The sequence below is a fragment of the Meles meles genome, chromosome 3, assembly GCF_922984935.1.
Source record: "Meles meles chromosome 3, mMelMel3.1 paternal haplotype, whole genome shotgun sequence".
Classification (NCBI taxonomy): Eukaryota; Metazoa; Chordata; class Mammalia; order Carnivora; family Mustelidae; genus Meles; species Meles meles.
This window is the reverse complement of record NC_060068.1, coordinates 131874239-131886436: the sequence shown is the minus strand read 5'-3', so window position 1 is coordinate 131886436 and position 12198 is coordinate 131874239. Positions and strand designations below refer to the sequence as shown.

Here is a 12198-nt window from a genome sequence, read left to right as displayed (position 1 = left end):
ACAAATCCTGAAACAAAACAGTGTCCACAAAGGATGAAAATGATTTTTTTTTTAAACGAAGCCTTGTTACACTTAAAACTGCAGTATAATCATATGGCTAAGATTAAGGAATATGAAATCAGTCATTTGCTAGCTGTATGACCTTGAACAAGTCACTTAACCTCTCTGCGCCTCAGGTTCCTCCTTTGCAAGTAGGTTGGTAGTAGCCATCTCACTGTTTTTATAGGAAGATTGGTTGAGATAATGTAAATCAACAGGATAGTTACATGAGTTAACTCAATAAACATTAACTATATTTTATTATATTAGTGTTATGATGACAATGAAAAATGTTGGCTACTGTACAAGAGAGGGAGAATGGCAGGAGAGTGGGAAGGAGAAGAAGAAAAAGGAAAGAATGTAACGTGCTTGCCAAAAGTTGGGTAGGAGTGTTTCTAAGCATAATGTGTTTAGAATTAAGTATGCCATAACCTTCGCCATGCTTCATGCTTCATAGCCATCCTTCTGTGTGTCCCAGCTAACCTCACCTACTTACCCATTCTCCAGAGTCGTTTTAACCTCCTCTATTCTCAACAGAAACTGTCTCCCATGTCAGAGAGAAGAGAGAGGTCCCATCAAGCAAGCCTCTGGCTTCCTGTCCTGCCACTCTACCTATCCCTTGCATTGTATCTGCAACCTACTCCCTTCTAAAGGAAAATTTTCCAAATTATAATTCATTCCTTTTAGCAATTGCTCCTTCTCTACTTCAGTCCAGATCCAATTTTTTCCAAAGTATGGTTTCCAACTACGAAAGCTCCTCTATGTTTACCAGAGAGCTCTTTTTACTACTCTAGTTGGGAGCTATGTCTCAGAACTTATTTCAGTTGATCAGTGTGGCATGTGACACTGCTAACCACTTTCTTCTTTTTTTGTTAAGATTGATTTATTTATTTGAGAGAGACAAAGACAGGCTGAGAACATGGGTGGGGAGGGGCAGAGGAGAAGAAAGAGAATCTCAAGCAAAGTCCCTGCCAAATAAGCAAACAAGGAGTCTGAGGCAGCCTTATCCCACAACCCTGAGATCATGACCTGAGCCAAAACCAAGAGTCAAGAGGCTTAACCAACTGAGCCATTCAGGTGCCCCACTTTCTTCTTCTTCTTTTTTTTTTTTTTAAGATTTTATTTATTTATTTGACAGAGAGAAATCACAAGAGAGGCAGAGAGAGAGGAAGGGAAGCAGGCTCTCCGTTGAGCAGAGAGCCCGATGTGGGACTCGATCCCAGGACCCTGAGATCATGACCTGAGCTGAAGGCAGCGGCTTAACCCACTGAGCCACCCAGGCGCCCCACTTTCTTCTTTTTGAACCTCTCTTGCACCTCAGTTTCTGAAATACTCTTATCTGCAGGTTCTCTTCCTAACTCTCTGATTACTGCTTAGATACTTATTAATCTTTGTGGACTCCTTTTCAGTATTCCTCCATTTAAATTACAGTTCTCGCCATATCTCCATTTGTGGCTGTCCTGTCACTTTCCCTATTTAATTGTACCCATTCATACTGTTATAAGTACTACTTATATGCTGACAATGTCCAAGTTCATTTCTCTAGTCATGACTTCTTACATGGCTCTAGACCTATATTTTCCAATCTCCCATGGGAGATTTCATGTCTGTAGAAAACATATCCCAAGCTGAGCTTGCTGTCTGTCCCTATGCCTAATTCCCCACCCCATCTCCAACTTGGCTGCCCTTTTCATGTCCTCCATATCAATTAATTGTGCCATCAGAAATTGGGATTCACCAAGTCCTTTTGCTTCTACCTTGTAAATGCCCCAGTTTTTTATCTTTTCTTTTATATCCCTGCCTCAATTCATCAATTCTTCCCGGATTTTTGCAATGAATTTTCATCTTCTCTCCCAACTTTACATTTTGCTTAACTGTATTTCAGAAGCATCTTCCTGAAGTGTGAATCTGTTCATGCAATTCTCCTATTCATATCCTTTCATGGGTCCCTGCAGTCTTCAAACAAAATTTAAATTCTTCAGCAAGCTGCATAAATGGTCTTTATAGGTTGATCACTGCCTGTGATCTCCATACCAGCTCTTATCACCTCCTCACTCCCACTCCCAACTCCAGCCATTTAAAGCTACTTGCAAATCTCTAACCCCATTTATCTCTCCAGTGCTTTTTTTTTTTTCCTATGTGCCATTATTTTTGCTTGGGACATCTATCCACAGCCCTCTAATCCCATCCTCACCTAGTAATTTCTATGTACTACCTGATTCTGCATTCCCAGTATACCCTGTGTATTTCCTCCTTCAAAGCATTTATAATCCTGCATTGTGATTCTTTCTACATTGGTTAAACTGTGAATGCCCTGAGTTCAAGTTAAACTTGAATGCCATAGTTTAAGGCCTATGAGTCTGTGTTCTGTTTCTTCACATATATGGCATGGTGTTCTAGTGAATAATAACAAATTGCTGTTATGAAAACAAATAGTTCACCCAATATCGGTGGCATTCACCAGGAGTCAAACATCCAGCCAACCATTGTGTACAGAGCGAGATCTACACACTGTAATTCTGTGTATAGATACACAGGGGAGGTACACTGTAATTCTGTCTATATGCAGTTTATAAACATGAATCAGGAAGCTAGAATGAATATGTAGCATATGTGGCGATTTGAAATGGCAAATACCAAACAAATGGTGAAACCAACAAGTGACAAAAGAACACATGGGAGGTACAGACCACTAGGTACTCAATTGACGGCTCATAAAAAAAAAAGTTTTAGAAAAAAAGATAAATATAAGTACAGTAAGAATCTGCAGAAGAATTAAGAATAGTGAACACCTAGATGCTAAGTCTCATGAGGTCAGGGGACAAATCGATCTTGTTCACTGTTATGTTTCTAAAGCCTAACATGGTTGGATCATAGTAGCTGCTAACTAAGCATTTGTGTTGAATTGAATTGAATTTTAAACTGTGCATCTGGTGATGCAAGAAAACATCTGTTAAAAAAAAAAAAAAGGCAGCACTTTTCTCTTTCGCCATTCCATAAAAAGGTAATTTGTATGTGTGTTTACTAGAACTATTTCCTCAAAAGTGAAATATTGCTTCACTCTTTGGTTGGCAAATGTGTTGTTTCAAGATGGAGAAGTATCTGCTTTAAATGAAGAGAAAGCTATTTTAGTCCTTAATTCTCAGAGCCAATTTTGGATCTTAAAATGCACTTTTCATCAAAGAGTCTTAACAAAAAGATTCCTGCCAATGTAACCAAGACATCTAAAAATATTTCATTCTAAAGCCAAGCTTTCTGCTCAGGAGCACTCTAATTGAAATCGCATTCTTCCAAAGACCTAGCATTGGGCCAATAGTCACCGGAGTAAGCTACCATCCTCACTTTCGTGAGTAGGAACTCGTAACAGCATGATATTTAGGAATTCTGCATTTTCCTTACATTTATGCTGGATTTCCAAGTTTTCCAGGAACTTCTTTGTACTCAACAGAGCTATTATACTAAACCAAACCAACAACACATATAATTGTGGGTTGGAAGTCAATTTAACATGTCCCCTCTCATTTCAAACATAAAGAAAATTGAGACCTGCTAATATAAATTATTGACCCAAGTACATTTAAGGCACAGTTAGAGTAGACAGAGTTTCTTGAGTGATAGCCTGTTATTCTGTCTTCCACATAAGCTATGTTCATAGAACATCAATACCTTCACATATGTTGTTTAATTAATTCTAATTGCCACTAAGTAAAATGGGACGATTCCTCCCCTCAAACAGGTGAGGAAACTGAGCTTCATCTGTCTTTGAATTCCCTCAGGATGACTGAACAGCAGAAGCAGAACGAGTATTCAAAACTCCTGACTTGATTCAGATATTACTATTATTGTGATTTACTAGGAGCATCAAATTGACATGGTCTTTTCCTTCAGTACAAATGAGTCTTTGACAATCTATATGGCCCAGTGTCTACCATCCCTCAAAGGAAGATTTGCTATAGTAAAAGAAAGTTTCAATTACCAGAGGTTGCAAGTCACAAAACACAACATATATGTTAATTAATTTTGAGGTTTCATTTAAATAATCAGTCATTCTTTCAGAACAAAAATGGTCAAAATATACTAATACTTTTAAACCTATATACAGGGGACAATATGCCATGAACATCTTCTTCTTTTTTTTTTTTTTACACACCAGTGATGAAATTTCCCATCTGTTGCTTCATATCAAATAAGCATATCTAAAAATGAAATATCCTGCAAAATTTTTCTTTGAAGGATTAATTTAAAGTCACTCTGACTGTTAGCTGAAATGTGTTAATTTTTCAACAAGTAAAAATACGTCTGGACAAGTCTACATGTGTTAGCAGTAGGCTAAGAAAGGAATCTGGTATGGGATTTTTGACACTTGGTTCTAATCATTAATGCTGCAGTACTGGCCTATTTACAACCTGACATTTGTTTTTGCACTTTCAACATCCCATGATTTTTCAGCAACAGTAAATAGCTTTAAGAGATGACACCTTGCCTTAGCTGGTGTCTATATTTTGACTAGCAGGTCTTGGCATTGTGTCCAGCTCCGATGCCTTTCCAAAAGGCTGCATGCAGGTTAAAGGTGAACAAAACTTAAGAAAAAACAAACAAACAAACAAAAAAAAAACACTACTCTAAACATTTGGGGGATATAACACATCTAAGTTCCTAGCTGACCTATCACAGCAACTTCTAATCTTCTCATCATTGTCTGTTTGGACTCTGTTTCCTAATTTTTCCATAGAATACCATTTTGTGATGTTGTTATGTAAAAAAAAAAACAACATAAATCAAAAGGCAAAAGAAGGGAGTCTAATTTGACTATATGTAGGACACACAGAACAATACCTGATTTCTAATCACTTTGTTTCTAGCAACACAATTTAGATTCAAATGTTTGGGACATGGGAAGTACCCACTTTAGGACATTTTTTTGCTTTACTCTTTTTTTTTGTTTGTTTCACTCTTGTTGGCAAATGGTAATGGTTATGGTAAAACTCCAAATTTAAACCAATGAAAGACCTCCATAATCCCACAAAAGTGAATATTTGTGTATTTGAGAGATTAGTTTCCCAAAGAGGACATATTCTCTAGACAACAGGGGATTTTCATAATGTGTGGGAAATCTGTGGTTCTGAATCACCCAATACTGTCTCAGTCTGTGTTTGTATACTATATATCAAAAACCTTCCCAATAAGTAGAATATAAGAAGACACACAGGACATTAAAACACGGCTGAAACTGTTGAATATTCCCTGGAGTAGTCGTGAAATGTTCTATAATCTTGTGATACCTCAGGATTATCAACTGTCTTTGGAGAGTGTATAGGGATAAGGCTGGTGATTTGAGCTTGCTCTCTATTTGAATTCTGAGAATATGAAAATTTGCATAATGTTGAGAGCCTATCCCCTACCTAGTACTTTGGCTCTCTTGAGTTAATTAATAAGTGTCCTAACTTTCAAGTCCCGATGGCTAGCTTAGAAGTGTTTTTGCATAAAACTTTACACAGGACATCCTCTTATTTAAATAGTGCATTTCATTTCTAGGAAGAACCATGCCACAACACGATCTTCTGAAATGTGCTGTGTACTTTCAGGATTGAAAGTAACACTCGCATCTTCCATTCAAATGTGGCCTTTCTAGAGAGACTTTTCCAAAGGAGAAAACTTCAAAGACACAGAGTAGAAAAGTCACTGGAAAAACAAGTAGCAGCCCAAGTAATCTGGGGTATCTGGGACACTTGTCATTGTTTTGTACGTCTGCAGTGACCCAAGGTAGGCAGCAGGGGGCGCTCCTGCATGAAGCAAACCCCCCACAAGTGTCCCTGGTTGGGAACACGGAGGCTTTTTCTCTTAGCATTTGCCCCAAGTCCAACGAGGTAGCCCATGAAAAGTGCAGTTGTCCATAAAATGTACGACCTTAGGACATGCAGTGAATAACATTGCAGAAGTGACTAGCTAGGGCACATGGGTCTGAGCTTGCCTTTAGAAAACAGGGTGACCAATCTTTGTAATTTATTTTGGTGGGCAGCAGACTTTAAAAGAGCTGGTGAACAATTGTGGGAGGAGGAGATTGCCATCAGCTGTAAAGAAACCATCTCTGAAAGCAACAAGTGGACATCAGTATCCCAGGGTCATTTATTCAGCCTCTTTGTGACAGTTTAGTTTATAGTTATATTCCCTGTGAAATATCAAATCAAAACCCTTCCCTCTTTTCCTGACCCCACCCCAAACTCAGAAAATCTTCGATGAATCTCGTTTCCCACTAAACCTTAAGAAATGTGGCTTCTGCAAGGGATCTTCTGCATGTGGCTGTGTTTGGCACGTGAATTATGATGTATTTTACTTGCTCTCTAACAATTCCCAGGTATCCAAAACAGGTTGGAAAAATTCTTAGGGACCAAAAAGGATGGCTTTGAAACCTCAAACACAGTGGGTTCCAAAGCAAAATCTCCAGCCCTCAGCCCCACTTCATACACATACTCATGCATATGCCATCCCCACCAACCGGCTCCTTTCCACTTCCTGTCCCCAAATGAAGATCTGCTGAGATACAACCATAAACCTCAGTACTCACCATATTAACTTCGGAAACCATATCAATGCTGGCGATGTCAATGTTCATTCCCACAGCCACAGGGGGACCTGTGAACCAAGATAGCCAGCCACGTGATTTCTGAGAACTTCATTCATTCTCAGCAAGAGCTGTCCCTGGGCATGGGGTATTCTCCCCCAAATGCCTCCCCCATTGCTCACCCTTATATTCTTCACTTTTCTGCTCCTTTTAAAAAAGAGTGTCAGGCACTCCTCTAGGAAATGCTCTATGGAACGTGTACACACGTGCCCTCGTGTAAGAGGGATTCCAATTCTATCTACATATGTAGATGTCTCAGTATGAGAAAACACACAACTCGCAGAAGTCAGAGGAACTGTCTAGCCTGAGGGAATTTTTATAGATTGCACTAAAACCCCCTCCTCCTCATTCTTTCCCGCCCCACTTCGGTGCGCAGGTTTTAACTCTTTGAGTTTCGGAAGAATCTAAAGCAAAATTAAATGGGCATATCAGTGTATCTAAGGCTGCAGCAAGAGGTCCCTAGCCCTTCTCCACTTACCCTCCCTGCCTTTTAGCCCTCCCCAACCCCTTTCCTCCCCACCCCCTCACCCTCCGCCCGGAACTGTGGGGCTTCCAGGTCCGGATAATATCCAGATACCAGCCACTTTAAACCATTGCCAGAACTCTTCCAAAGTAGGCGGGCACAGGGGATTAATGTCACTTTTCAACCAATTGCCTGCACATTTTGTTCTCAAAAATGTTCATGATGGCCTCCAGTAAACCAGGTTCTCTGGGCACACAATTAACTAAACTTAAGAGGTTTGTATCTCAATGAAGCAAAGACAGCGAAGCAAAAGATTTCAGCAGTGAAGCTTAAGAACAGCAGCCACCTCTACACTCTAACAGGGTCTCACTGAAAGACCATCTAAGTGCTGGATAGCAACAAATCGGCTTAAGTTTGGATCACTTTCTCAATATGGTAACAGAGAGACACATTCGCTATACCACATGCAGCCAACAATGAGGAAGAGGGAAGACACAGCACGCACAAAGCTCACAAGACCGCTTAGGCTATAGCTGGGCTGTTTCTTATTTCCAAGGCAACCCCATTACCTCCAAAATCTGGTCTCAGACGAATGTCATAGCCTTTCAGGAGTCTATCCACTGTCTCTTTAACCAGCGACATATTACTAGGGTCATTGACACTAAAGAAAGAAAAGACAATAAACAGGCATCAATAAGGCAGCAGGCACATCGTCTTCAGCATTTATCTGATCCTCACTACAGATCCCTGCTCACCGAGGTATGCAGAGAGAGCCCTTCGAAGTGAAATGAAAAAGAGAAATGCTGGGCACACTTACCTCTGCGCACAGACAGCGGCGATTATTAAGGGGAATGACCAAATCCCAAAGTAGCCCTTTTTCCGGACTCTCCACATCCCTTTAGTTTTTGATGGGATTGAGGGTTTCACTGAAGAGAGGAGATCCAACTTAGTCTGCCCAGTGCAGTAATTCTAATGTGAGGCGCATGCGCACGGTGTACCAAAACATCAAAGGGGCAGCGGCGGCTGCCTGGGACCAAGCAGATTTTCTTGCTAAGAAAAAAAAAAAAAAAAATTAAAGGGGAAAAAAGGAAAAACATATATATATATAACATATACATATTTGAATAATATAAGAAAGTCACCCCAAGGAGGACCCAGAGTAAAATCTTTGTTTTCCTTTCGTTAAGACAAAACAACTAGAGCCTCTGGTAAGTTTTTGGTAGTTCCTGGAGGCAGTTTTGTACCTCACGGGTTTTTGGGGCGTGTTTGTGTGTTTCCTCTTAAATATGCAAAACCAGACAGGGAATTTAAAAGACAGCAGGTGTGGACAGCTAGTGGAAATGGGTTGCCTGGGAGCCCACTTCTGGTATCAGCAAGCCTAAGAGGAGGGGAGTTTGAACTTTATTTCCTGGCGAATAGCATCCCTTGCGTGGGGCGAGATTTGTGTTGGAGATGGGGGTTGTGCGGTGGGGAGTGGGGAGGGGGGAAGGGACGGTGAGTGCAGCAGTCCAAGGGGGAGGGAAGAAAGAAACCAATGGGAGAAGTGCTGAGCAATCTGTCGGATTTGGGGCGGGGGGGGGGGGCGGGTAGGGGAGTAGAGAATAAGAAAGAAATGGAAAAATAGAAATAGAAAGAAAAAAAAGAAAGGAAAAATAAAATGATGTCTGGTCTCTTCTAGGAGTCAAGGAGCAAGCTTTTCTTCACTACTCACGAGCGGTTTCTTTCTCCTCCTCCTCACCCTTTGCCCCCTATTCCCAGAGAAGAAAACCTCGGGGTCCCGGTTTCTTGCCGTGTGACGTGCCTGACCCGCTAGTCCGGATTATTTATAGAAGGAGGGGGGGGGGCGAGGGGAGCAGAAAGGCAACGCTGTCTCTCCAGGTTTCGGTCTGATTCTGCATTGGGAAATTATTAGTGGGGAGGGTGGGGTTTGGATGAAGGGGTGATGGGACTTGCGAGCGTGGGGAACGCGAATGGCTAGAGCCTGACCCTGGGTGACGGGGGCGAGAGGGCTGGAGCGGCGAAACGGTGCTGCAAGGGCAGGTGGCCCTGGGGGGGCGCCCCTGGCGGACCCCCCCCCACGCCCCCCGGAGCACGCGCACAGGCGCGCGCACGTGTAGGCACTCTCCCAACCCGCCTCCCGCGCCTACTTACCTCCCGGGCCTGCGCTCGCCGCCTGTTCCTGCTGCGGGCGGAGCCGGTGCCCCCGGAGCTCTGTCCCAGCTGGAGGGGGCGAGTGGCTGCTAAGGGACACCTGGCTGTTCTGGGGCTGAGTGTATCTCAGGATGGCAAAAGCCAGAGCGGTCCCTAGAAGGCAGCAAAATGAGGAAGGGGCCTAGGGACGCCTGGGGGCCCGGCGTTCTCCCTCTGCCTCCGCTCCACCTCGTCCTCGCTCCCCTTCCCAGTGCCGGGAGACACTCTGAGACCCCGATACTGCCTCTTCCCTTCCGCCCGAGCCTTTTCCCGGCTCCCCAAAGCCACCGGAACCCGGAGGAGGCAGCGAGTGAGCTCGGAGGTTGGAGAGGGAGGGAGATACTCAGTTCACGGCCGAAATGTTTCCTCAGCTCGAGGGAGAGAGACGTGCCGCGGGTGCCAGCAGCGGCTACGAGGCTGGGGGTTCTGGGTGTGTGAGGGAGCCCGAGGCCAGGACGCCTTCCTCTCCCGGTACTCCCGAGTTATCTTGGAACGAGGGAGGAGGGACGAGGGGGATGTAGGGCAGGTGATGCCGCTGCCCCTTCCCCCACTCCTCTGTGAGGAACGGGAAAAGCTAGAGCCCAAACCTACGTCCGGGACCCACAGCAGTTTTCGCTTCTAACTCCTATTGCTAATCATTGCTACCCATTAACTGAGCGCCTACTACTTGCCACGAGTGCTTTATTAATTCTTACAACTATCCAGGATTTAGCCACCACCTCAGTTCCCGCATATGGATTTAGAAGCTGATGCACTGAAGCGAAGCGACTTGGCCAAGGTCACCTAGTAGGCTAGAGGTGGAACCCGAATTGAACTCCAAAGCCAGTGTCCCTAACCTAAACTGGACAGCCTTGGCCCCTAAGTCCGAGACCATGCCAGCTGCCGGCTCTCGGCTGCCGCAGAGCTCCCGGGGCCCGCGGAGCCCTCGGCGGCTGCGGGAGGAGCGGGAGCGCGAGGTTCCAGGCTTGCCTGGCCCAAGTCTGAACCGACGGGAGGCTCCCGCCGCTCGTACCCGCTGTAGTGGGCGGGCGGTGCTCCGAAGGCTAGCAGTCCCCGCAGCACCCGGGAGTTCTCAGGGTCCTGGCCCCAGCCAAGTTCCTGACCCATTTACCTCTTGACCGCCTCCCTCCCTGGCTCCCACCCCGCCTAGGTCAGAGGGTCTTCCTGGGGCGGCCCTGGGGGAATGACTCCTAGGCGAGGGTGGAGGCAGGAGGGATTCGAGGCGGGAATCCGACAGCTCCCCTGTGAGGGAACGCGAGCAGGGAGAGTTCTGTGCCTTCACTAAGGGAGTTTCTGAATTTGAGACAGGTAAAACAACGCCGTAAACCTTGCGGTTCTACAGCCTGGCGTTCTGCGGGGCTCCAGGCTCAAGGAGTCCGCTGAGGGGCAGACTGGGAGACAGAAGGAGAGAGAGGAGAGAGGAAATCTTTAACTCTCCCATCTGTAATTATTCCGGTTGAGAGTTTCAAGGACAAAGTATAGACCCATGGCAGAGGAAAATTGCCAGTTTTCCTCTTTTTACACTTATATACAATGGGAATCTTTTACACAAGCTAACATATTGAAGAGAAAACAAAGTTTAGTCTACCAGCATTATATCCAGAGGAGTCCTAAATCAGTTTCAATCCCAGGTAATTAACTGGTGAAAACCTAGGAAACTTGCCTTTTTCTGAAAAGCACTCCAAAACAGGATTTTCCTTCTGACCATTAGTTATCCATGTTGCACTTTCTGCACTGCCAGCCTCCCTTCAGTTTGGTTTGAAAGAAGAATATTTAGTTAACAGAATACCAAAAATATTGTCATCCACTAGTAATAAAAATAACCCAGTGAACAATTAAACAAGTACTATTGGAAAACTTGTCTTATATAGAAAAATAAGAGAGGAGGACAAAGAGTTAAAATCAAAGTAACTTGCATCTCAGCAAGTAAAACAATAGCACAATGCAAACTGTGAGTTTCAAAGGAACTGGAGGCAGAACTTCTGGTTCAAATCCCAGTTTGAATACTTAGTATCTTTGTAACCTGAATAGGTCAGTAAACCTGCCTAAGCCACATTTCATTCTTCTGTAAAAATGGGAATGATAATTGTACATTCTTCATTTGATTATAGAATGATGTAAATATATTGTAGCATTTAGCATGAAATTAACAAATATTTACAAATTTTAATGAATAAAGCATAATGAGTAGATAGAACAACAAACAAGGTTTAATAACATTAATGTATAAAGACTGAGTGGATGTAAATTTAATGTGATGATGATAGACTGGCTTGAGAAGACAGGAGCTGACATTTCAAGGGAACTAAGATAGGGTTAAGAAGGCAGTGTATTAAAGGCAATCTAAAAGAGAAACAATAAAAGAGTATTTTCTTTATGTGGTAACATCTCAGGGATATCTCTTACCAATAGATACTACTAATATAATAAAAAAGATATTCCCACTACTCATAACATCTGAGATCAACTTATATCTAAAGTGAGTCTTATTCTACAGCAGAATCAACATGAGAACTTCTCTCTGGAACTGATAACACAGCCTAAGAATGTGAAAATTGGAACAATAATGTGCAAGGAGGGCACTGCTGGAATCGAGATGTATTAGTTGCTGGAGAGCATCCTCCATGATCCCAGAAGCATAGCAAGAAGGCAAAAATGTAAGTATTATTAAGAGATCATGATTCAAAATCATCTCTGAGTATGAAGCACATAAATTCCAGATAAAACCAGTCACCAACCATCTGTCCTTCCTTAGTCTTTACTATAATATTTATTCATTTATTCGGTAAATATGTATTAGGCACCTACTCTATGTTAAACATTATTTGACAAACATTAGGGATGATGTGTTGAAAAGGCAAACACGGTCCTTATCTTCTTGGAG

General features: G+C 43.1%; 1 protein-coding gene across 4 annotated transcripts in view; it reads right to left on the bottom strand.

The window, feature by feature from the left end:
• The window catches only part of GABRB2 (gamma-aminobutyric acid type A receptor subunit beta2), a 248214-nt gene extending 238451 nt beyond the window's left edge, over positions 1 to 9763 (bottom strand). Inside the window, exons 1-4 of one of the 4 annotated variants that reach the window (XM_046000987.1) lie at positions 9276 to 9763; positions 7942 to 8174; positions 7694 to 7785; positions 6605 to 6672 (exon numbers count right to left, since the gene is read on the bottom strand). In XM_046000987.1, coding sequence (XP_045856943.1) covers positions 6605 to 6672; positions 7694 to 7785; positions 7942 to 8018 — 237 coding nt within the window. In that variant the 5' untranslated portion in view covers positions 8019 to 8174; positions 9276 to 9763. Of the gene's footprint in view, positions 1 to 6604; positions 6673 to 7693; positions 7786 to 7941; positions 8175 to 8368; positions 8405 to 8835; positions 8929 to 9275 lie in introns of those variants that run through there. The other 3 variants (XM_046000984.1, XM_046000985.1, XM_046000986.1) reach the window with 3 other exon arrangements.
• Positions 9764 to 12198: the final 2435 nt, after the last annotated feature.